Genomic DNA, 27107 nt, shown 5'->3' with positions numbered 1-27107 from the left:
GTTAGACTAAAGACCTTATGAAAGGTTAGATATGCCATTGTCATCACTATTATTGTCGGTTTTATATTGCATTACTGAGCTTCTCACAATAACCTCCTAATGACCCACATTATTCATTGCGCTGTGAATAAAGTCATCAGATAAATAAAGAGACAAGAAAATGAAGCACGACCAAATGGCAGGCAAATAACAAAAGATACAGCCTTTGTGTTGCGATAAGCTCTTAACGTGTTCATAAATACAATTCCTTCTGGTGGCTTTGATTTTAGAAGTTCAGATGTGAACGGAGACTGTTTCATCATTCCATCTGGTGTTTAAATTGAGCACGAAACACATTTGTAATTCTAAAACTCTCCTGTGATTGTTCTGACCCACCCATTATATGAGTGAATAGCTGAATCTATTCACATTTATAAGCATTTACTGTATGCAAATTTTTAACTTGTTTAAATTGTCCAAGCACACAGTTTTCTAAATATAAAATACAATAAAAAAGAAATAAAATAAAGGCTTTTATTTTTTGCATGTCTGAAAACTTCAAAATTGCTCCCTACACCCATTATTTGGGTTTTGAATAGCTAATTAAAAGAACATTTAATCAAAGTTTTAATTGAAATTATTGAATCCACAAATATCAAAAGAATGGCTAAATATTTTCCATTTTCTCAAATGCTATTCTAGAGTGTACATGCAATAACACATGAGGAAATCCTTACAGTAATAGTTCTGCTTTCTCTTGCTTCTTGCCAAGGTGAATTAGATTGTGTCACACTGATAAACCGCACTATAGCCTGCCATATAGAGACATTCAAGTGTGAAAAATGAAGGAATGACATTTGCTGGAAGCGCATAAATAGAGATACTTATCGCAAGTATTGAGCTGCCCCACTATAGACCAACAGCTCCATATTGCCCACAATCCCTTCCATCTGAAGAAAGTCCAAGATGCAAGACAAACTTCATCAGTTCTGGCTGAAGGGGCTTCAGAGCCAAACCTAGCTGGATTTAGGATTCCAGCAGTTTGGAGTAGTATTGCATAGTTTTGAAAATCCTCATCCTTTGGATTTCTTGTATTTTGCACGGATTGGCAAGTGACTTTTGGGTGATGTATTGCCATTGGAGCTGGCCTGGAGCCCGGACACTTTGAGCTTTGATCAATCAGGTAAGAACGGACAATGTAATCACTCAAATTTCCCGCAAGGGTGGACCGTCGAGACTTTTCTAAGGCAATAAATCATGCAGATTAAAGGCATTTGAAAAATAATGATGCAAAAATTGCAGCTAATTTGATATTAGTATGCTATGAATTCGGATAGATTGAAACAAGCGTTCATCACCAGAAGTATGTAGATAATGGAGATTAGAAATGGCATTTATTCACAGCAGACTTATATAGATTCTCATATAAATTAGGTGATAATCACGAGGAAAAGAGCGGCAGTCGGAAAGGGGGGTCACGGCCAGACAGGTAGGATACTATCTTAGGAGTGCTGACTGAGCCAGGCCAAACAATGCATCTAAAGCGTCCAGACAATCCAGGTCCCGACCCAGACCATCCTGGCACACAGAAAGGCCAGCTCAGTCAGCGACGAGCCCAGTCCAGGAGCCGATGAAAAGATAATTCCCCCCTCGCAGACCACATGCGGCGTGGGGCCGCTTGTGAGCGCTGACAGAGCAAGATCAAGCAGAAAGGATATGAGTGGGAAACTTCAAAACCTGCTCATGTTTCTGGGCCCGTGAAAGGATTTGTATAACACATTCACTTTTGATGGACTTTCCCATGTTCCCCCAGACAGCTCTTTTGCTGTTGACGTGTTCAAATAATGAATCTCTTATGTTTATTTTTTTTTTTCTTCGGAGCAAGGCCGTGTTTCTAGTGGTTTTGCCGGGATGCTGGGTAATCCAGTCAGTCTCGCGTCGCAGCTGAGAACAGATGGAGTACCGCTGATTCTACAGCTGCCAGGGAAACGGGTGAGTCTTCCGAAACAGAGCGAGGGGCGCTAGAGCAGACGGAGGGCAAAAGAGGATGAGGTCAGGGTGAATCACGAAGAACTCTGTGTCATCTTACAAATACCTACAGGAAGCGAACGGTTTGAGTTGATTTATAGCTTTTTGAATACATAAATTGAGGTTGATTTGTTCTCTTCAGATCAATTCAGGCTCATTATTGGTTTCAAATTGAACATAAGCGCCAACAAAAGTATCGCATTTCTCATTTTCTGTCTTTTCCTTCCAATGTAATTGCATAATTACAGAACAATACAGTGGATTTATCTTTTGAAGCGAGTCTAATCATGCGTTTCTTCTCTCATTTCAGAACAAGAAGCATTTTCTGATGACTCCAAAGAAATTGCTCATACATTGTCTTCCTCAGGCGCTGCAATGGAACGTTTGTGTGTGATTCTTTTGCTTGTAAGTAAAACTTTCATAGTGAATGCACAATTCAATGGGTTCAACTGTGATGCCAACTTCCACAGCCGCTTCCCTGGTGAGTGAACGCCTGCTTTTTTTTGTGCAAGCATTTGATCATGGAATTAGTGATGTTTGAATCTCTCTCAACAGCCGAGCGGGACATCAGTGTGTATTGTGGAGTGCAAACCATAACGCTGAAGATCAATTTTTGCCCGGTGCTTTTCTCTGGCTACACCGACACTGACCTGGCGCTGAACGGGCGTCACGGCGATGCCCACTGCCGAGGGTTCATCAACAACAACACGTTCCCAACAGTCGTGCTGTTCAGCATTAGTCTCAGCACGCTGGAGGCATGTGGAAACTCACTTGCGGTAAGACACCGGTTTTCACCATTTTTAAAGGCCTACATGGAGGACACTGACCCATGACAGAATGATTTACACACATTAGCCCCTCAATGGTCCAGAATTTCAGGTTCAGTCTTTAGTAAGAAAAACACATTTGTTACTGTAAATGCTAAACTACAGCTTGTGTTTGGAGAGACAGTATCCTCTCTATGTCAGTTTGTCTGTAATAAATGAAGAACATCTGCGGTAAGGTGGATTTAGCTTTGGTTGGGTGACAGCAGAGATCCGGCAGTGATAAAAGAGCTGAGGATTAGGGAGGTGAAGGTACATTAGTTTTAGGAAGAGCAATCACACCTTAGTGCCTTTGTGTCTGTAGGTCTCCACGGCTCAGGGGCCCAACGCCTATGGGAATCTCTCCTTGGTCCAGATTGGGAATATAGCAGGATACATTGACACTCCGGATCCCCCGACGGTCATCAGCTACCTACCGGGACTGCTTTACAAGTTCAGTTGTAGTTACCCTCTGGAATACCTGGTCAACAACACACAGCTTGCTTCGTAAGTCCACTTCATCACTGTTACATAGCAAACTAATGCGGAATTATTCACAGCATTTTGATGGAAGATAAAACAGTCCCAAATTGCAGGTTGTCAAAGGCTTAGCACTTATTGTCAAGCTTTAACGAGCTAAATTGTGAGGCATAATTCAATTAGTATGCACAACGAATATGTTGTAAAACCTAATGCACGGTTGATTACAAGGACATCAGACGGTAAATCAGGAAAAACTATAACACAAGTTTTCCTTTCAGACTTTAATTGGCCGGCAAAATATATTTATCATATTTTAATAGCTTCTTTTGTTCGAAGGTCGGCCGCAGCGATATCAGTGAAGGACAGCAATGGCACGTTTGTGAGCACACTGAATTTACTTCTATACAACGTGAGTACATGTGGAATATATTTTATTTAAAATATAAACACATATACAGTATATATATATATAAAATACAATAAATTAATTTTTTTTACTACAATTTATATTTAGTAAAATATAGACTATATACACACTATACATGTATGTTTTATGATTTTTGAGCAAGTGTGTGTGGAATCCTAACCTTTGGTGTTTAATGTTTAAGGACTCCACATACGTCCATCATCTTGCCATCCCAGTGTCTGGACTTACTCTGAAGACGCGAGTGTTTGCCGCTGTAAAAGCCACCAACCTAGACAAGAGGTAAACTACAATTACACAAACATATCTTGGGAAAGTATCTTGCAAGGAGGTCTAAATGCAAAACATACTGCAGATATGATACTGAAACCGTCTTATTGGTGAGTTAACCATGAAATCTGATGGAGGTCAAATATCTATGGTCTTTGGACTGTGTCACTGCTTTGTTAAAGCACTTCCCTAAAATGACCTCCTCTCTTATATCTGATAAATCCAGAACTGGTTTAGCCCATTTAAGGAAGAATGCTGAGTGACTCAATGCCGGCCTTGTTTAGGTCAAACCATAGGCGCCACTAAAGTGGATGGGAAAGATTATCATGGGTCTTGAGTAGAGATAAGACACATGACTTCTATATGAAACAACAGTGGTTAACTCATATAGGGCCATTTCATATCCAGTCTTCCTTGTTTTAGTGACTGATTCACGCATGTCACTCCCCACAGATGGAATGTTCTGATGGACTACTGTTACACGACTCCTTCTGGGAATCCTAATGATGAGCTCCGATACGACCTTTTCTTTGGGTAATTCCATGTTTTCTGGATGTGCTTGTACATATGTGTGTGTCTGACTAGAACTGAGACTGAATGCTAGGTGTGTCTTGTCTCTGGTCCAGCAGATGTGATAAGGACCCACAGACAACAGTGTTTGAGAATGGGAAGAGCCAGATGGGCCGCTTTTCCTTCGAGGTGTTCCGCTTTGTCAAGCACAAGAACCAGAAAATGTCCACCGTCTTTCTGCACTGTGTGACCAAGCTGTGTCGCTCTGATGACTGCCCCCTGCTCTTGCCTGTAAGGATGGCTGCTTGAGACTAATGCCATAGTGAAACTCAGAAAGTGATTTGTTCATGTGATAGCAAAATATCATTTTTATCAGTGTCACATGACCCTTCAGAAATTCTTCTAATATGGTGATTTGGTGCTCAAAAAACATTTATTATCATTATCAATGTTGAAAACAGTTGTGCTGCTCAGTATTTTTTAAGGAATCCAGATACACATTTTTATTACAAGATCCTTTGACTCTATCTATGGTATACTTGATTTTCATTTAGAAAAACAAAGAAACAAAACTTAACAGCAATCAGAAAAATACATTACAGTAATGCAAGACAATTATGTGAAGAATAAAAAAATAAAACCGTAAATGTGTCATGGGAGTACTGGTTTGACTGCCTTTAGTTTATACTGAGAATATAGTAAGAGTCACCATCCCATCAATAATAGGAATTAGAAACAGTCAAGTGAAAGTAATAAGAATTTAAAAGGAAAACACAATTTTAATTCTGATAGTTTTAGTTCTAGTTGTAATCATATACTTTGTTTTCTGTTATTATAAGGAAATATACTTTAGACTGGAACTGTGTTTAAGACTGACAAACATTGTCATCCTGACAGATCTGTGGTAAGAGGAAGAAAAGGAACGTATCGGAAAGAACTGCGGTGGCCTCTGGCAATGCGGTCATGACTGCCGGGCCCATCATCACCCGAAGTGGTATGATATAAACTGTAATGTAGTGTTTATGTAGCTCATCTTGGTAGCACATGATTTCAACAATGCACATTTTTTAATTTTCATATTGAGCCTGTTATGTGACATGACTTAGCACCTTATGTCAATAGTGTGCTCATCTTACTAAAACAATTTTCATCTGTCCACAGATGAAACTCCCACCAATAATTCCCAGCTAGGTAAGCCTTGATTTGGCTTCCATTATAGATATTTTAAAAGAAAGCTAAATCCTTCTTTCTCAGAACTGTAGAATTTCTGATGGAGCATGCTTTACTTCCTCCCAGACAATATATAGGAATTTTTTTCTCCTCAAAGGATCTAGCGGCTTGAAAACGTGACCAAAATAAAGATTCGGAGGGTAGAAGTTAGAGAGAAGTTAATAGAGGGTAGAAGCAGGAGGTGTTATCAAGAAATGAACAAGCGGATTGAAAGAAAGAGTGTGCGATACAGTTTGAATGGTGGGTTATATATTGTAAGAAGTCTTCGTAACACTCTGTGTATGTGTGTGTGTTTTTTTCAGCACAGTTAAAAAGCCCTCCATTCAAAATGAATTCAGTGACAAGTGCCTTGATTTCTTCCATCGCGATCCTCGCCGTTATGAGCATGTGTTTCTTCATCCTGTCTCTGTCACTGCTGAGAGGAAAATATACAGCACCAACACCTCGGTCAGGAACCCACAACCCAGCGTTCAGCTAAACGCGCACACACACAGCTGTTTGAGCCGCTGAACAATACAGCAATACCTGTGTGCAGATCTCTCGGTTACACACAGTCATACAGTACAGGGAAGTAATATCATAATATCACTCTACACAGCCTTTAGCTATACACCGATGCCTATTTTCGGTCACAAAGAATGAATACCTCATTCTTATTCCTGTAAATTTACATAACACACAATCCTAAACCATAAGAGGCTGAACTCTGATTGGAAATGATTCTCACAGACATAATATAATCAGGAATAACAGCATTAAAATATGCTCTCAGTAATTTTTCCTCATTAAAATGTTTTACAGATTAAAAAATGTAATTTTGACTAAATCATGTACACTCACGTGAGATTCTTAGTCAAACACTGGTAGACCAAAAAACTTTGAGGGCTGACATGTTGAGATCACATGACCAGCTGAATAATACTGACTAAATGGACAGTTTTGCTAATGAAATTAGTTTGTCATGGCTGAGAAGGCATTTCCAAAACTGAAAAAATCTGATTTTGCATAATTCTGCATCCACACCACTAGGTGTCACTATAAGTCCAAGAAGGCTCACCCAACATAAACAAACATTTACAAATGCACTTTTAGGATTTAAAAAAATGGTCTATGCATGTACATGAAGGCAGATGCTTCTGACTACGATAGATGCAACACAAATGCTGTTACTCATCACTGCCGCAAGAGCTGCTATTTCTAAAACTGCCTGCTTTTATGATCAGATTTATCTTTCATGTCAACTACTGTTATGGCAGAGCAACAGTTTAAACAAAATCTTGATCTAAGTCACTCTTGATAACAACTTAGCTTAACACATCGGTTTAAAGGCAAAATGTCTGCATTCATAAACTTCGTGAAACATATTTCTGACTGCAAAGGGATAGTTTTCATTTTCACATCACTAATATCTTATTTTGAAACAAAGGAGATATTTTTTAAGAAACGTTTCTAGTGTTTTTATTAGGGGTGTAACGGTACACAGATGTCACTGTTTGGTACGTACCTCAGTTCGGGGGTCACGGTTCGATACGTTTTTGGTACAACAAGAAAAAAAATTCCACCTAGATGTGAAAATACTAAATATTATATTGAATTATATTTATAGAATCTGCAGAACATATACACATACAAGGAATAAATGCTAATACTAATATATTTGATTTAGTTAAAAGATAAACAATGGGAAAAAACTGTGCGACATGCAACTTAGCCTATATCTGACCCTGGACCACAAAACCAGTCTTAAGTCACTGGGGTATATTCTTAGCAATAGCCAAAAAAACATTGTGTGGGTCAAAATTATCCATTTTTCTTTTATGCCAAAAATCAATTCAATTTAATTCAATTCAAGTTTATTTGTATAGCGCTTTTTACAATACAAATCGTTACAAAGCAACTTTTCAGAAAATTATGTTTCTACAATAACATATCATTAGGATACTATGTAAAGATCATGTTTCATGAAGATATTTTGTTCCATTTCCAAGTCCCATTTGAAGATAATTTCCTACTGTAAATATATCAAAACTTACTTTTTGATTTAGTAATAAGCATTGATAAGAATTCATTTGGACAATTTCAAAGGCGATTTTCTCAGTATATAGATTATTTTTTGCCCCCTCAGATTCCAGATTCTCAAATAGTTGTGTCTCGGCAAAATATTGTCCTTTTCTAATAAACCATACATCAACGGAAAGCTTATTTATTCAGCTTTCAGATTTAGGTATAAATCTCAATTTCAAAAAATTGACACTTAAGACTGATTTTGTGGTCCAGGGTCACATATTTCGTTTCAGTTCATTTTTATGTGACACTTAATTTGATCACATAAAAGAAACTCAAATGGCAGAAAACAACATCCTATTTGTTTTCTTTATTTTACAAAAGTACAATGTTTTGTTTTCATTTTAAATAAAAGTAGGCATTTTACAGTGATGCATTATTAATAAGACAATAAATAACAGAGTGTTTTAAGTTGATACTGCTGGTATAAAGAAACAGTTAAAGTAATCGTGCCAGCGCACACAGACACAAAACACATCAGTTGCTAACTTGACAGCGCATTTGGTACTTTATTCAAATAAAATGCAGTGAACCAAACATCAGCACGCCCGCCTCTGTGTCAGCGTTAGAACGCAACTGAAGTACAAAGCCTATAATTTACATAATAAATAATAGTTTTGCATTCAGATACATCGTAAATATGGAAATATTATGGAATATATGGATTTGTGGTGAATGAGATGAATGGGTATCATTTCGCACACAGTCGAGTGTGCAAGCCTTTAAAAAGTGTACTCCTTTGTCATTGAAAGACGCATTCAGAATCAGCAAATGGTCACTGTCTAGTTGGCATAGTTTTCAAGTGCGCAACTCATGGCATTCGCTGTTCTACTGCTGGTGGCTATCAAACAGTGTTGCTTTACTGTCAGCACCCCCTTCTGGATTGAGGGTGAATTGTCTGTATTCGCTGTAAACCGGATGTCCATACCATGACTGTTTGGTACAAATGAATATATCGTTACACCCCTATTTTTTATCTATAAAGTCTTATGCTGTTGTTTTGTATGGGAAACAACAGTTGAAATATATTTCAAATTATAATATATAATATAAATACAGGTTTGGAATCTACAGAAGAATAATTTTTCGATGAACTTTCCCACCATTTATTTCATACTTTAAGACGTGACTGCTACAACACTACACGACAGCAGCACAATTTGTTTCTGTCAAACCTGAAACACTAAAATGATACATTGAAAGTGATCGTAGCTACACGGTGTAACACAAACATGAATAAATATTTTGTTTTTACAAACCTTATTTAATTGCACTTGTAAATCAACTGATCAATAGAGCAGCAAACTGTTTTTACATATATTTCATTTGAAATGTAATTTGATCTGTTGGTGCAGTGTAACTTAAAGTTAATACCTCAGCCCCTTGCTTCATTATTGCAGGGTTTAAGATCAGTTACATGAAGAACATGAGCAAAGGTATCTAATAGACCTGCATAACATATATTTCTAGTTCAGTGAGAATATAAGAGGCTATAGGAAGGAAAGTGAGGAGTCTATTCATCACAACAGCACAAAAGATCATGGGACACCAGTGATTCCGAGTACATTACTCTCTGCAATAATTAGTTTGAGTTACAAGAGATGAGAAAGAGACCATAGGGAACGAATTTAATTAAGTCGAACAGCAACCTAGATCACTATGCTATGTGATTGAGGTGGATGAGAAGACTATTTAAGATATTTTTAGTTTTAATTAATTGTATTTGTTTTTACTCATTAGTATTCATATGCCTAGGTGATACCCGCTGAACAGTAAAAAGGCTTAGCTCTTAGTCTCACATACTCTAATATTTAGTATTAGCTTTTCTCTTTCATTATTATTATTATTATTATTTCAATGGTGTTTATGTCCAAGACAATTTAATTAAATATAACAGCCCATGTTATTATCCCCCAAACACGTATTTGTATTACTTTGTAGATTTTTCTTTCGTCTTTTTTAACAATAAAGTAAATTCAGATGTGTGTCTGAATATTTTGTTTGCAGATTTTCCTGTAGTAATTACAAAACACACAGGGGTCACAGTTCATTACTCAGTTCTATTATATTCAATTATGTCTTTGAAGAAAGCAGGCTTGTAAAGCTTTTCACAATGATAGTAATCACCATGACACCAGCTAAACAAAGATCATGTATTCATATCAGACCTCTGAAGATGTCCAGGCTTATTATCCGTGACATCAGTGACAAATATTAATGGGATTGTGGCAGAATAAATGAATGGCTCAATTTAATCTGAAGGATTCTGGGTACAAAAGGGCAGGGATGGGACCCACAATATCTTCTCTGGATATGAAAAGCAAACAATCCATCAGAAGATATTTCCTCCTCTCCTGTGGTGAGTTGTAAAGGCAAAGACATCAGAACTCTCAATATATATATATATACACAGTGGGTACGGAAAGTATCTTTTTCAGTCTTTGTTATATTGCAGCCATTTGCTAAATTCATTTTTTCCTCATTAATGTACAAACAGCACCCCATATTTACAGAGAAACACAGAATTGTTGACATTTTTCCAGATTTATTAAAAAAGAAAAACTGAAATATCACATGGCCCTTAGTATTCAGACCCTTTGCTGTGACACTCATATATTTAACTCAGGTGCTGTCCAATTCTGTGGCAAGGCACAGATCTGGCCAAGGTTACAAAAAAATGTTATGCTGCACTTAAGGTTTCTAAGAGCACAGTGGCCTCCATAATCCTTATGTGGAAGACGTTTGGGATGACCAGAACCCTTCCTACAGCTGGCCGTCCGGCCAAACTGAGCTATCGGGGGAGAAGAGCCTTGGTGAGAGAGATTAAGAAGAACCCAAAGATCACTGTGGCTGAGCTCCAGAGATGCAGTCGAGAGATGCGAGAAAGTTGTAGAAAGTCAACCATCACTGCAGCCCTCCACCAGTCGGGGCTTTATGCCAGACAGAAACCTTTCCTCAGTGAAAGACACATGAGAGCCTGCATGGAGTTTGCTAAAGAACACCTGAAGGACTCTGGTCTGATGAGACCAAGATAAAACTTTTTGGCCTTAATTCGAAGCGGTATGTGTGGCGAAAACCAGGCACTGCTCATCACCTGTGCAATACAGTCCCAACAGTGAAGGATGGTGGTGGCAGCAGCATCATGCTGTGGGGGTGTTTTTCAGCTGCAAGGACAGGACGATGGTTGCAATTGAGGGAAAGATGAATGCAGCCAAGTACAGGGATATCCTGGACGAAAACCTTCTCCAGAGTGCTCAGGACCTCAGACCGGGCCGAAGGTTCACCTTTCAACAAGACAATGACCCCAAGCACACAGCTAAAATAATGAAGGAGTGGCTTCACTACAACTCTGTGACTGTTCTTGAATGGCCCAGCCAGAGCCCTGACGAAACCCAATTGAACATCTCTGGAGAGACCTGAAAATGGCTGTCCTTCAACGTTTACCATCCAACCTGACAGAACTGGAGAGGATCTGCAAGGAGGAATGGCAGAGGATCCCCAAATCCAAGTGTGAAAAACTTGTTGCGTCTTTCCCAAAAAGACTCATGGGCTGTATTAGATCAAAAGGGTGCTTTTACTAAATACTGAGCAAAGGGTCTGAATGCTTAGGACCATGTGATATTTAAGTTTTTCTTTTTTAATAAATGTGCAAAAATGTCAACAATTCTGTGTTTTTCTGTCAATACGGGGTGCTGTGTGTACATTAATGAGAAAAAAAAAATAACTTAAATGATTTTAGCAAATAGCTGCAATATAACAAAGAATGAAAAACTTAAGGGGGTCTGAATACTTTCCGTACCAACTGTATATATATCAAAGCATAATGATATTTCCTTCTGAAACCATTATTGTACCATTTTAACATCAATGTGCTTTATGTAAGAGTGTTTTAGTATTGGTTTCAAAGCTGCATGGTTTTCACAGTGACATAAGTATACCCTTCTTAAATAAAAATCCACCTTAGTTCCTGACATGAATTTTTTTTAGATCTGACAATCTCCTTATCTGCCATAAAGAAGGGTTGAGTGTCAGCATAGAATATAAGGATTAGCTCTTTTGATTTGGAACTGACCTGAACTGAACTGAAACTGAACTGAAGAGTATAAACCCAGCCTTTGTCACAGAAAGTGCAATTCTAAATCTTGATGACAAAAAAAAAAAAAAAAAAAAGTTGTTGAAAAGAGTTTTATAATTTAGGAAAAATAAACATTTAATAATGTATAAAATTATATTTTAAAATGAATATGAATTTGGTACATTTTTAATTAATAATAAAAAAATAGTATATATATAAATCTGTCTGGGAAGAAGAAATCACACTGCTGGCATGTGACACGGGCAGGGGTCACGCTAAAGCTTTATTAAACCCATCAGTGATTCTCCACAGATTCACCTAAGATTTATCTGGATCTGTGGCTCATCCTACTAAGAACGAAAAGAAAAAACGCTGAAACAAAGTGATTAGTTTGGAGCTTAAAGCAGAGCCCTCTCATTACAGAGTAATCCACTGACCTTTTCACACCACTTAACAGTGTTTACCCACTCATTGGCTGGCCTTCAATCAAACAGGCCCTGTTTTTAGACCTCTAGATATACAGTTTTGTTCAAAATAATAGCAGTACAATGTGACTAACCAGAATAATCAAGGTTTTTAGTATATTTTTTATTGCTACGTGGCAAACAAGTTACCAGTAGGTTCAGTAGATTGTCAGAAAACAAACAAGACCCAGCATTCATGATATGCACGCTCTTAAGGCTGTGCAATTGGGCAATTAGTTGAAAGGGGTGTGTTCAAAAAAATAGCAGTGTCTACCTTTGACTGTACAAACTCAAAACTATTTTGTACAAACATTTTTTTTTTCTGGGATTTAGCAATCCTGTGAATCACTAAACTAATATTTAGTTGTACGACCACAGTTTTTTAAAACTGCTTGACATCTGTGTGGCATGGAGTCAACCAACTTGTGGCACCTCTCAGCTGTTATTCCACTCCATGATTCTTTAACAACATTCCACAATTAATTCACATTTCTTGGTTTTGCTTCAGAAACAGCATTTTTGATATCACCCCACAAGTTCTCAATTGGATTAAGGTCTGGAGATTGGGCTGGCCACTCCATAACATTAATTTTGTTGGTTTGGAACCAAGACTTTGCCCGTTTACTAGTGTGTTTTGGGTCATTGTCTTGTTGAAACAACCATTTCAAGGGCATGTCCTCTTCAGCATAGGGCAACATGACCTCTTCAAGTATTTTAACATATGCAAACTGATCCATGATCCCTGGTATGCGATAAATAGGCCCAACACCATAGTAGGAGAAACATGCCCATATCATGATGCTTGCACCTCCATGCTTCACTGTCTTCACTGTGTACTGTGGCTTGAATTCAGAGTTTGGGGGTCGTCTCACAAACTGCCTGTGGCCCTTGGACCCAAAAAGAACAATTTTACTCTCATCAGTCCACAAAATGTTCCTCCATTTCTCTTTAGGCCAGTTGATGTGTTCTTTGGCAAATTGTAACCTCTTCTGCACATGCCTTTTTTTTAACAGAGGGACTTTGCGGGGGATTCTTGAAAATAGATTAGCTTCACACAGACGTCTTCTAACTGTCACAGTACTTACAGGTAACTCCAGACTGTCTTTGATCATCCTGGAGGTGATCATTAGCTGAGCCTTTGCCATTCTGGTTATTCTTCTATCCATTTTGATGGTTGTCTTCCGTTTTCTTCCACGTCTCTCTGGTTTTGCTCTCCATTTTAAGGCATTGGAGATCATTTTAGCTGAACAGCCTATCATTTTTTGCACCTCTTTATAGGTTTTCCCCTCTCTAATCAACTTTTTAATCAAAGTACGCTGTTCTTCTGAACAATGTCTTGAACAACCCATTTTCCTCAGCTTTCAAATGCATGTTCAACAAGTGTTGGCTTCATCCTTAAATAGGGGCCACCTGATTCACACCTGTTTCTTCACAAAATTGATGACCTCAGTGATTGAATGCCACACTGCTATTTTTTTGAACACACCCCTTTCAACTAATTCAACTAATTGCCCAATTGCACAGCCTTAAGAGCGTGCATATCATGAATGCTGGGTCTCATTTGTTTTCTGAGAATCTACTGAACCTACACTGTAAGCAATTGCTGTAAATTTACAGCTGATTTTCAACACTAAAATACTGTTTTCATGTTAAACAGTTTAGTACTGTAGTTCGCAGTGCATTGTGGGCTCCTTAAACCGGAACAACAAGACAGAGGCCCTAAACAGTATGCTGATGTTTTAAATTACAGTACAATACAGTATTTTTTTTAAACTGCGTATTGACTGGGGAATTTGGAGCATGGTCAGAAGCTTGTTACAACATTAATATTTTTAAATTGAGGCTACTGCTTTTGGTCAACTTTAAGAAATACAGAAATAATTTGCCATTAACTCCTGGAGGGACTTCGGGAACCATCATTTGAATAGGAGATTGTCCAGAACAGGATACACTTTTTACATGACGTGCTGCACATCGTTGAGTGTTCTTCATCAACAACCATCTGGTCTTGCTACAAATTAAACGGTAATTCAAATCTTATTCATATTGCCAAGAATGCTTGATATCAAACTTATAGTAGCTTGTCTTGCTAGGGATTTGAACATGTCATTTAACAGTGGGGCTTAGATTTGAATAGCCAAAACCATATTACTTTTGGGTGGTATTTTATTTAATTTTGGTAATGTTAGCTTTTCTTTCACTATCTTAACATTGCAACTCGGTTAAGGTTAAACTTTTCTGCATGATCACTGATACGGTGTAACTAAAAATCAGCCAGCAGCCGTAATCAAGACTAATACATGTTTGTAGATTTTCAGTCTACAAGGAATTTGCCATTGGGCAATAACAAAATGTTCCCGTCAGATCTGTTGTCATAACTGTGCCATAATAGTGACATACAGTACGGCACATGAGAATTCATAAAAATACACCTAATTTAACCTTTAAGTGCGTTTTGGGGAATACTACTACATTTGTGAAAACGGAAGTGTAAATTATTTTGTAGCTCACAGGAAGCTGCGTGTAAGCTGATAAATTACCTCCATGTTGTCAGCCAGTTACTAAATTGCATTATGGGTAAAGTAGGTGCAAGGTTTTAAAAAGTATTGCACTTGTCTTCTTTGCCCTACTATGACACTGTTGAAATTTTTAAAAGCAAATGATCAAATCAATACAGCAGAAACACAAGTTTTAACTTTTTTATTCCAAATATTCTTCTTCCTTTTCAAAACCTGGTGCCTACATTATCCACAATGCAACTTGACCACTGAGTGATATCACTGGAAGCAATTTATCATATTATGTGCAGTTTCCTCTAGAGCCACAAAAGGGTTCATACTACGTTTTAGATGTCTGCAGTAGAACTCCCCAAGACCTGTAAAAATAAAATTTTACCCTTTAAATTTTTTATGCCAAAACTATTTAGCAGTTTGATTGTAGGTACTTCAGAAGCCTACTTCTTTCATCTCTAGGTTACTCTCCTCTAGTGTTTACTAATTATTGTTCTTTATATAAATATTCTTCTTAAAAATCTTATTATGATAAAGATAATGTACTTGTTCCCTTCAGGTGTCTGCCACTGCAGCTGACGTTAAGACAACTCTCAGTCTTCCTGCAAGTCCTCGCCTGATACTGCCTGGTAATATACATTTAATTTATATTCATTGATAGACAAGTTGTATATCATATCGCCCATTGATCTTGAGTTTACAAATGTTTACACAAGGCAACAATTATTCCCATGTTGCTATGACTTGAAGTTTCAGGTGCAACAGGGCAAATCACAATTATGGGTTGGGTGATCACCTTTGAGGGCCTTGTAATCTCTGAGGGCATCACACCAACATTTGCAACAGGACTTGTTGATATGGTTGCAATATACTACATTTTCAACCTTCAGTATCAAGAAGAGGCAGCCTGCAACTCTGGAATTCATTCAAAGGTAAACCCCTTCATTCCCTGTCATCATTATATGGATATATACAATTAAATTAATGTGTTTGTATTTTTTTGCATAAAATTTGCATTTCAAGCCTCAATACACACACACACACACACATACACACGCACACGCACACACACACACACATCTACACAAACACACACACATACACACACGGATTAAGCCACAAGAGAACTGTTATTATAAAATTTATAAGCATTAGCTTGGAGTGTATGTTGTACATTCCTGATTGTTTTTATTTATCATTATGAATATTTGTTGTTTTATGACAGTGGAAGTACTGGAATAATGCTGCACAGAGGAACAGCAACTACCAAAGTGATGGTCATCTCTCCTGGATCAACAAATAAGATGTAAAAACACAAGCCTCATAGGACAATTTTAAGAGGAAACCTGCAAGTCTAGCTTGCAGTGGCACAGTTGCCTACCTTACTGTTTTATTTTTAAATGTATTTATTGATGCATATTTTTGATTCATCCTGCTAAAATGTTCTAGTTTCAAAATGGCCATTTTCAAAATGTTCTTAAGTATGTTTTCAAAATGTTGCCAATTCTGCATATGTTCAAATGTTATTATGAAAGTATATTTCTACAGACAGCAGAAAATATATTGCATATATGTATATATACATATATACATCTTTTAAGTTGACTTGTGAGGAAATTATTTCTTTTTCTTTCCATTTTTTTTTTTTTTGTATTCATGTTGACATTGGCATTGCTCTTTGAAATAAAGGTATTTGATTATCAATGTATTTAATGTATTTAAATATCAATGAAGAATTTTAAGAAACAGCTAAATTTAGGATTATTTCTAATACAGTAAAAAATGCAGCATATATCTATGATTTATTTGAAAACTAAAATAATATTGTTTAGGTTGTTACTTTAACTTCTCACAGTTTACTGTAGACAGGCACAGTAGATGTTATAAGTTAAAGTAACAACCTAAACAATATTATTTTAGTTTTCAAATAAATCATAGATATATGCTGCATTTTTTTTACTGTATTAGACTGTGAAATCATTTAACAGTGTGATTACAGAAATAAACTGTATTTCTGGTTAACAGACTACTACCGTAAAGTCTATTTACGTATGAGTACCGTAAAAATAACGGTATATTGCTGGCGTCTTTGCTGCCAGCTCTTTACTGTAAATTATAGAAATACAGAAACATACCGTTTTTCTGGTTTACAGACTACTACCGTAAAGTCATTTTACGTATGAATACCGTAAAAATAACGGTATACTGCTGGCGTCTCTGCTGCCAGCTCTTTACTGTTATTTTACAGGACAATTTTTTACAGTGTACTGGTAACTTGTTTGCCACGTAGCAATAAAAAAATATACGAAAAACCTTGATTATTCTGGTTAGTCACATTGTACTGCTATTATTTTGAACAATACTGTATGTGATAGTACTATTAGTTAATTTGGACAAATGTTTAAAAGAAAAAGGCACAGCTTATGTGATCAGAGATCTCTGACTTGACTAAATACACACAATTAGAAATCAGATTGCAATTAAAGCAGGTAGGTATAAGAATGGTTGGTGTATAAGCGTTAAGTGACCAAATAAGCACTAATTGCGAGCATCTGTTATTATTTGTATCTTTTTTCAGGTGTCAAGCTATCAAACTAAACACAGTAAGTGACTTAAGATTTGATTGAGATATTACTGTGAAGGATTAGTCAAAACAAAGCTCAGGAGTGCACTGTGATGTGTATAATGAATGTTTTACTCACCCCTGTAATCATGTTGTCTGATTTCTGATCTATTTAATTAGTTATCTAATAATGCCCAGTGGGCTTAATTTATGAAATGCTGGCAGAATGAATTTTCTTTGTAAACAGTTTGCCAAACCATTCTTATGTAATTTGTTGCAGCAGTATGAAAATGTAACATACAAAAAGCACAACTACACGTATTTTACGTTAGATAGATTGTTTTTCATTATAGAACTTAATGGAAACCATTATTACAGTTTATTTAATATATCTGTTATTATGACAAACACTGAAAACCCTACTACAGTGTCAGGTTTTGTTATTCATTTAAACTGTTATGTCAAAAGTAGTTTCCTTTGTCATTTCGAAGAAATCAGACAACAATGGCTAAAACAGTCATGTGGTTTTCGGTGTACACCTTGTCCAAAGAAAACAATGTTACCATGGAAACTGACAATCCATGAAAGACAGAAATAAACAACAACAACAAAAAATTACTCAGCTGCCTACCCCTGTCAGGTTTTCCATCACAAAGGTCACATTTTTAAGACTCAGTGGTATGTGTTTGCTTTATCATCCTTATTTATTGTGTTGCTTGGATTACCTTTGGATCAACATAAAGATCTCTGACATTTCGTAGTGTTAAATTAAGGTGGAAAGAGCCATTACTGTATTGTCTCTATTCCTCAGGAGGATATCTATGTTAAGTTAAGTAGAAAAAGAAACCAAGCTATTGTCAACTGCATATCTGAAGGCCCATGTTGTGTAGAGTTTTAGCAAGTGCCTTTAGGCGGTCAACTATGGGACTTTATTCACAAAAGGGCTGGTCCCAAACAGTGGCCACACCAAACCTTTCTGACCTTATTTCATTACCATCCGACACAATGGAAAGTGCTCTATAAAAGGACTCGACAGTTCACAAGATCTCACAGGCAGAGGATACCCAAACCAGCCGCAAACATGATCCAAGGTGCGTACGTGTCCTAGGACGTGTAACTGTGGGATATGCGCTAAGCTCCTGGATATACCGATGGTGACTAGCTGATTTTGATTATGGTGCATTTTCTTTCCTGAACAGGTTCGCGTTCCGCAAACAACTGGAAAGATATCCTCCTCAACATTTTCCTCTTCCTCCTAGTCACAAAATTCGATAAAAGCTTTCAGTTAACACTGAGCGACTGCGGATCAGAGTTCAGACGTCCAGGTATATTTTTCATTTCTGATTGAATCACACAGAAATTAATTGCTTGTTTACATCATAAAATACCAGAATTATTTGAATTAGCTTATTTTGATGTATGTCTTTGGGTGTTTTCAAGCTTGTGATTCTGTCCAATTTGATGAAAAAAAACAACAACTTTTATTCGCTTCAATTGTTTTTTGTCTCAAATAAGACTTTGTACAGTTTTTTGCGCAACTAATCTTGTCGTTCTTGCCATGACAGAGTACACAGACATCTCTGTAGACTGTGGAACGGAGTACATCAGCCTGGCTATCAAATTCTGTCCTGTCATGTACACTGGCTACAACGAATCGGAGTTAATTCTCAACAACATCATGAATAACCCAGACTGCTATGCGACCCTCGATACTACCGTTTCACCTCCTGTGGCTCGATTTAGTTTGCCGATTAACTCAACCGATGGCTGTGGCAGCAACTTTGTTGTGAGTAATGGCTGTAAATCAAAGTAAATCAAATAACTTATTATTAAAAGCCAAAACTAAATGGTCAGTCTGTTTTTATGGCATTAAATACAATTCAATCCTAACATCTCTCCACAGACAACAAGTAGTGTAGGGACAGGTGTATTCTCAGAGTTCTCCAACATCGAGACGGTCAACATCAGTGGAATTATACGATCGAAAGACATCACAACAGGCACAGTGACGTATAACGCTGAGCTGAAGTACTACTACTCGTGCGCCTATCCTCTGGAGTACCTGATCAACAACACTCAAGTGGATGTGTAAGGGCTTATTTTCACTCATGGTAAAGCGTACCAGGTCTAAGATCCATTACTGAGGATAAAAGAACAAAACGGACTGGGGAATAAGCATTTTGTTGTAGTATCACTTTCTAAGAACACATTAAATCCAACTGGTCCATCCCTGTTGTTATCCTCAAGGGACAAGAAGACGATATCATATACGCAACAGTGACACAGATACACACGTCTATTCCAGTGGTTTTTGGTTAACTTTAACCTAGTTATGCCTTCTCACAGGTCGGGCTCCTCGATTGCAGTAAAAGACAACAATGGCAGTTTCATCAGCACTCTGAGTCTCAGACTCTTCAGTGTAAGTCTTTCCCTAAACTGGACCTACAGCTAGAGACATACACAAACATAAAATATTAATTTATCTGAATTTCTCTTCATTTCTCAGGACATTAACTACACCCAGCCTCTTGTTATGCCTCCCCTCGGTATTGAGCTGAGGACTAATGTGTTTGTGCAAGTGGAGGCCGCCAACTTGTCCACCCAGTAAGACCTGTTTCATTGAGTATCATTATGGCAGTAAATGAATACATTTGGCATTAAAGTCGACGACTGTTACTTATTTTACAGGTACTTTTTGCTGTTGGACAGATGCTTTGCCTCTGTTTCCACCATCCCTACCACCAGGACCTACTACGACCTCTTTATGCCGTAAGTTTAATCATAAAATATTATCCTAATTTTATTTTATTTTAACCCAAAAAAGTACTGTGCCTTTACTATGGTACTTTGATCTATACTATGGTCATGGGAAACTGCATGTTACATTACCACTGCACCATGTGTGTAAGCTTGTTTGTAAAACTCTACAATCTGTCCGATAGGATTTGGTGGGCCTGAGAGAGAATAATTTGCAATTTGACGATTTGTTTGATCAGTTGCGGTGGTGATCGGCTCACTAAAATGCTGGTGAATGGGGAGATGCAACGTGCTCGGTTCTCATTTCCGGCCTTCCGCTTCACAGAGCAGCAGAACCAAACAGTTTCAACATACTACCTGCACTGCATTACAAGACTCTGTGAAATATCAACCTGCAGTGCATTTAGGGTAAAAACATTCAACTTATACCTTCTTGTATTAGTTAATTGTAATTTTACAAGCATTTTAGTGCCACGTAAAAAAAAAAAAAAAAAAAAAAAAACCCTGAGATTATGAGTCGTAATATTTAGAATAAAGTTGAAATTACAAAAAGAACGTTGAAATATTACGAGAATTAAGTCGAAATGTTTTGAGAATAAAGTTGTAATAATACAAGAATAAAGTTGAAATGTTTTGAGAATAAAATCGTTATACTACAAGAATAAAGTCGAAATATTATGAGATTAACGTCAAAATATTACGACAATACATTTTCGCATATTTTGAATTTTCACAAAGAAAACAGTTTAATTTAATGAATTGTTTCACATAAACACAGCGACCTGATCATTGAAGAGTTTGAAAAACACATTATTGTAAGACACAGAATTAGTGTTTCACTATATAACTGATTTTGAAAGCTGACACATTAAAAGTAGGTGTATCAAAAACACAAATCTTATTGCTATTGGGTGGCATGAGCACTACAAATAACGAATGCAATGGAAGACATGAAATATTATTTCCAAACATACTGTCCCCCCAAGTATGACACATGGTATGACTTCTGCGAATGATCCCACATATATTTGTAGAGTAAAAAAAATAAGAGAGCTACAGTGGCCCCCGAAGGAATGTCGATAGGGTGTGTGAGCTGATGTTAAGATAAAAAGGTTTTCCTGGTCAGTCTGTTAATAAATATTATATTCTTGATATTAAGCTGTTTCCGCGAGTCCTTAAACTGACTCTTCCTCATCCCAGTAAGATGATGCAGCCGCTCGGACGCAACAATATTCAAATCAATTCCAGTCGCGTGCAACTTCTCCCACCGCTCTCAATCCGGGCCATTTGCATGTGCAATAAAGGCCTACTCTCAAAATATTATAACTTTAATTTCTACGATTTAAATTCTCAAAACATTTCAACTTTATTCTTGTAGTATTACGACTTTATTCTCATAATATTTCAACTATATTATCTAAGTATTTTGACTTTATTAATGTAAATTCGACTTTATTCTTGAAGTTTTTTTACTTTATTCTCAAAGTATTTTGACTTTATTCTTGAAGTTTTTTTACTTTATTCTCAAAGTATTTTGACTTTATTCTCGAAGTATTTCGATTTTATTCTTGAAACATTCAACATGGCACTAAAACACTGTCATAGTAATTTATATAAGCTAGGCAAATTAGAAACGCCTTTTGGCTTGGGATGGGTAGGTTGTTATTGTCATTGTCAATATACAGTGGTTTTTCCAAGCTTTGCTATTTTGTGGGGATTTTTGAACAAACAAACAAAAAAAGCAACATAAACATTAAGTTCCCCTACCCAGAGACAAACACTGGCTAAGACACTTTTTAGACTTACCATACTCTATGACTCTTTCCACAGCAATGTCGCAAACGAAAAAGGAGAGACGTTGTGCCTTTAACCACCACTCCTTCTCCAAATGGAGTCACAGAAGCCAGAACCCTCACATCACCAGCCATCGTTATACGTGCAGATAATGGTACGTTCCTTTCCCTTTGTGAAAACACAATGAATTATTGATCTCCAACACTACTGAGATTTAAGCTCCAGATCTGAGAAGCTCACTTCCTGTTTATTTCATTTCAGTGGTGGCAACAAAAGAGGAAGGTGAGCTTCAGCTGTTTCACACATAAAGCATGTAATATTTGTCCAAAATCACTTCATATTTTCCAGTGTTATGGGAATTATTTCCTGAATATAGCAATGTTAACTAATTTAACTTAATACTAATTTAATGAAACAAACATAGGAAACAATCAAGCACTCTCTTGTAGAATGTTGTAGAATCAGTTTGTCTGTGTAAGGCATTATGTATCTTTTTACAGATAAAGATACAGTACTGCTGTCTATCACTGTTTTTGACACTGAATTCTAGTTTTTGTTGTTGAAAGTAATTTTTTCAGCCAAATTATCTGATTGTTTTAAATAAATAAAACAATTATTACAATTATTTTCTAATATTTTTATTTTCAAATAATCATAATATTATATAATTATTACTTTTTATTAATTTACTATATAAATATGAATTTTCACTAGCCATTACTCCAGTCTTCAGTGTCACATGATCTTTCAGGAAACCTTTGGATTGGCTGATTTGGTGTTCAAGACATTTACTATTAATATCAATGTTGTAATTAATATCAATTGTATCAACAATTGTGCTGCTTACTATTTTTGAAGAAATAATGATACATTTTACTTCAGGATTCTTTGACGAAGAAGAAATCGTAACATTTTTGACCCATTTATTGCTGAATAAAAGTGGTAATTTCTTTAAAACCCTACTTTTGTTTGTAGTATTCGAATCTCATATGTCCTTGTTTTGCAGAAGTCACAATCAACACGGAAACACCTTCAGACTCTTCTGTGGGTCTCGGCTTGGCTGTGGGCATCCTGGCATTTGCCTGCATCATGACTGTAGGATTGGGAGCAGTTTTCTACAAGAGATACTGGCACAACGCACCTTCAAATATGCCCCGGTGAGCTGTGACACCCTGCTCTTACTCCAAGAGAAGACTGCTGCTGGAGGGCTGAGCAGGGCTCAGCATAGAACTGTTTCAGACATCTCAATATTTTCTATAATGTTTCTAGCTGAATAATCATAGCATAATGTGGTTTAGAAGAGCAACAGTGTACTAATGTCGTTTAGAAGAGCAACAGTGTACTACTACATCAGCTCTACATCTTAAACTTGTGTTTGACCTGGGAATACATGTTAAATGCACAACCAAAACAGAGCTTTAATCCTTAGTTTATATAAGGCAATATGAATTCTCTGTATTCTTGTGTTTTGCAATAGTGCATTAAAAATACTGACCCATCAAATGAATCCAATCCCAATGAGCTCACACCGTGGTACCTGTAAAACACAAAAAGGAAATAAATCTGAATGTGTGTGATGGGTTTACCTTCTAAAATGTAATATGTTATTTATTAAACACTACTCTTTCTGCTTATTCCTCATTTAACTTTGACATCCCCATATCTAAAGACTACTAATGCACAGCCCAAAACATCCCTGCATTTACAATGAAACACATCCTTTTAAATCAATAAAGCAATAGCAGACTATTATAGATTCCTTCTGCATGTTCAACTTCATAAATAAAGAAATGGAAATAAAAGCAATTTCAAATGAAATTGAGCTGAAGGAGAGTGCAGCAAAGCGTTGATCTTTAGATCTGAAGTTATGTTCTTGGCTCTGCAATTTTGTAATTTCTTTTAAAGTCATATGGAAGACTGAACTCTTAAAAGTAGATGTAATTTTGCGATTCATCCATTAATGCATGCTTCATATGAGTAAAGGCTGCTGGTACAAGAACAAATCACTGTCCTCTTGAGTGGGTTTTTACTTAGTTGCAGTAAAATCCAATTAGATTGCCTGAAAATAGCATTCGGGTCTTTTAAAACTATTATACACACCGTACTTAAAATGTGACAGAGGTGTGTGTAAAAGGTTGTAAAGGTAGAAAATACCTAGTAAAAAGTTGTCTATATGATGAAAATAGGCACCTAGCTAAAGTGGGTTAAGCAAATTCATTCAGAAAAAGTGGATTTTTAGGTGACACCTCTGCAATATTAGTAGGGAAATCTGATCACAGTCTAATATCATTTTACTGTGGCCTGTCAAATGAACTAATGCCTGATCTGTATATTGTCAGGTGTCTTTACAGCTATGATGAACCTAACTTCATTGTTCTCATTGTTTAGGGAGTTCATGTTTTCATGTCTGACACCTGAAACTGCTCTCACAGCCACGCTGGAGAAAACGTGATCTTATATTGCACTCCATACTAATACCTCACATAGGCCTAATTATTGCCAAATTACACAAAATGATCAATCAATCAACCATTCACTCCATTCAGTTTTTGTTTTGTTTTGAGGTCATGATTGGGACAGAAACCCTGTTGAGTTCAGAGAGGAAAGGACAGATTTGTAGACGGATCCAGCACAGAAGTAGGGCACATGATGATTCATTCTGTCAGATGCTGAACTAGGCCATCATTTTGTGGCTCTCTTTAAGTCTCTTTGTTTCTTTTGCACTGTTTTGCAAGCATAGCTTCAAATATTTTAATGCCCCACATTCTGACTCACCCGCAAAGGGTACAGTGGTTTTCCAAAGAAATGTAGCATTAAAATATAATAGATATTTTATTTTTAGGATTTATTAATACAGTTTTTATCTGCAGTGTCCTACATAGCACACAGCAGCTGCACCAGCCAGAAATTTATTGTAGGAAATACAGTAACACAACTCATATCCGCATATTTTGGTAACTGATAATGTTAATATACCAATCAATTTAAATGACTGAAGTAGGTCATGCACAACAACGGTGGCTGATAAATATGAATAGACAGAGTAAAGTTATATCTACCTATATAACGTTATGTCACGATCATTAGATGGAGTGCCCATAAACTTCAGTAGAGGGCACTATTCCACCCATCAACCACCAGATATCACCATATCATCACTTGGACACTATAGCACCTCTCAGAATGTTGCACCACACCAGAACTACATTCCCTATGAGTCACTGCATCACAATCGCCTTGCCACACCTGCACCTCATTCATCAGCCAATTTCCTTGCCACACCTGCACCTCATTTACACACACATAAAAGCAGCACAATCACTCTCACTCACTGTGAAGTCTTGTTTAGCCTGTCTGATGTTTTTTAAAGCGTTTTTCCTAGTGTTTGTTCTTTCCGTGTATTATCTTGGATTGTTTAAACCGACTCTCTGATTCTCTGCTGCCTGCCCTGATCTCTGCTTGGTACCGTTAATGATTCTGGATATCCCTAATGTCGTTCCTGATTTCTCCCTTTATGACCATTCTCTTAATAAAATTCTGCACATGGATCCGAACGCCTCTGACTCCTCGTTAAACATACTATAAAACAAATTTGATGCATCACCACTGTGAACATTTCCATTATGAGGTAACTTTTATTTTATAAACATAATTTTACCATAGGAGTTTATGTATTATTACATTAAATATAGTATACAGTAGACTTGAATCATAAATTATATTTTTTACTTATATATTTACATATTTTACAGTATTTTAAGATCAAAAATTAAGATCAAACTTGTATTTAAATCTCAATAAATAAAATAAACAATACTGTTATTGAAGTGCATTACATAACGTGTAATGTTATATTTAGTTAAATATACATTTTATTCATAAATTATATGGAAACTCAATTTTGTTTACAAGTTAAAATTTTTTTTTGTGTATTTGGTATGAACTCAAAGTTAACCAATTCACATTTTTATATTCACCCACCAAATGTTAAAATAATAAATATGCATATTTCCATTGATGACTGCTATAAGAAATTAAATTAAATTAAATTAAATTTATGCAATAAAGTATGTAAAATGACAATGCCACTAAATAGATAAAAGTATTTTTCCTTTTAAAGCTTTTACAATCTTTTTAATGTCAGATTTTCTTGTATGTCTGCTGACAAACTAAGCAGAAACCAGTTCAGATTTACCCATGGATACATTGTCCTTTCATCTCCACCTTTGTTTCAAGTGCTCAAGACAATAGGATGGAATTTCCTATCGAGGAAAGCTTATTCATTATTCAAAGGCCCTGTATCACAGGAGTCATACCCGGTTATTAATGATAGAATGAGTGGGTGAGAGGAGGACTGAAGAAGCAGAGTAATGAAGGAGGAAGAGGAGAAAGAGGGATGTGCTTTGAACCTCACTGCAGGAGCGCTGTAAAAAATTCAAAGCTCTGTGGCTTGAAGGAGACCTGCAGAGCGAACACACATAAGGGCTATAGAGAACTCTGAGCCCAAACCTGCTCAATAATCCTGTATGCCTCTCTAAAACCTCTTACAACAACCATATATTCCTTCTGTCTAAAGACCACCAGCAGATAAATATGCTCAGGTCACACCTGTAGACTCACAAAAAATAAAAGGACTTCACCGAAAATAAAGGGTTTCAATTAGAAAACGTTTGACAATGAAACACTTTATTGTTGAGGAATGTAACTTTTGGTCGTGACTGTGATGGAGAGCAGTCTTTATCTCCTCTGAAGTTATGACTGAGTGTCTTAGACTAGTGGTCTAGTTTAGTTTCATTCAAAACCACAAGATATCAAAGGCAAACAATTTCCGAAAGTCTTTTTACAATTTGCATTGAACTACAAACATCAACAACCTTTAAATGTTTTTTAAAACCTTGGAAATAGATCAAACTAGAAAGTTCAAACTAGATTTATTTTACTCTGCTTTTTAAAGAAAATTCTTGTCACTTGTATCAAACAGTGTTAGCAATATGTCACCATTATAAAAAAAATAAGAAAATAAACATTTTTATGTTTATTATAGTGTTTTATTTTATTTATTTTAAAAAGTGAATTAAAATACATTATTTGATATATAATATTATTTAAATTTTAAATGTATTGAAATATTTACAAATAATGAATTACAAATA

General features: G+C 36.4%; 2 protein-coding genes across 2 annotated transcripts; both read left to right on the top strand.

Annotated features, from left to right (window-relative positions):
* The first annotated feature begins 2374 nt into the window (after positions 1-2374).
* LOC127966715 (zona pellucida-like domain-containing protein 1) lies at positions 2375-9946 on the top strand. The gene is made up of 10 exons (XM_052567911.1): positions 2375-2488; positions 2563-2783; positions 3136-3317; positions 3630-3702; positions 3902-3999; positions 4441-4521; positions 4617-4788; positions 5395-5491; positions 5659-5688; positions 6030-9946. Exons 1-10 carry the CDS (start codon positions 2383-2385, stop codon positions 6203-6205), a joined length of 1236 nt encoding a protein of 411 aa, XP_052423871.1. The 5' UTR covers positions 2375-2382; the 3' UTR covers positions 6206-9946.
* An 8337-nt stretch (positions 9947-18283) lies between these two features.
* On the top strand, positions 18284-25502 carry LOC127966780 (zona pellucida-like domain-containing protein 1). Its single transcript, XM_052568024.1, has 10 exons — positions 18284-18728; positions 18969-19189; positions 19307-19491; positions 19750-19822; positions 19910-20007; positions 20092-20172; positions 20400-20568; positions 21991-22108; positions 22216-22236; positions 22961-25502. Exons 2-10 carry the CDS (start codon positions 19037-19039, stop codon positions 23113-23115), a joined length of 1053 nt encoding a protein of 350 aa, XP_052423984.1. The 5' UTR covers positions 18284-18728; positions 18969-19036; the 3' UTR covers positions 23116-25502.
* Positions 25503-27107: the final 1605 nt, after the last annotated feature.

This window comes from Carassius gibelio, chromosome B10, assembly GCF_023724105.1.
Source record: "Carassius gibelio isolate Cgi1373 ecotype wild population from Czech Republic chromosome B10, carGib1.2-hapl.c, whole genome shotgun sequence".
NCBI classification, from domain to species: Eukaryota; Metazoa; Chordata; class Actinopteri; order Cypriniformes; family Cyprinidae; genus Carassius; species Carassius gibelio.
The sequence above is the reverse complement of the archived record's forward strand: the minus strand, read 5'-3'. Positions and strand labels throughout refer to the sequence as shown.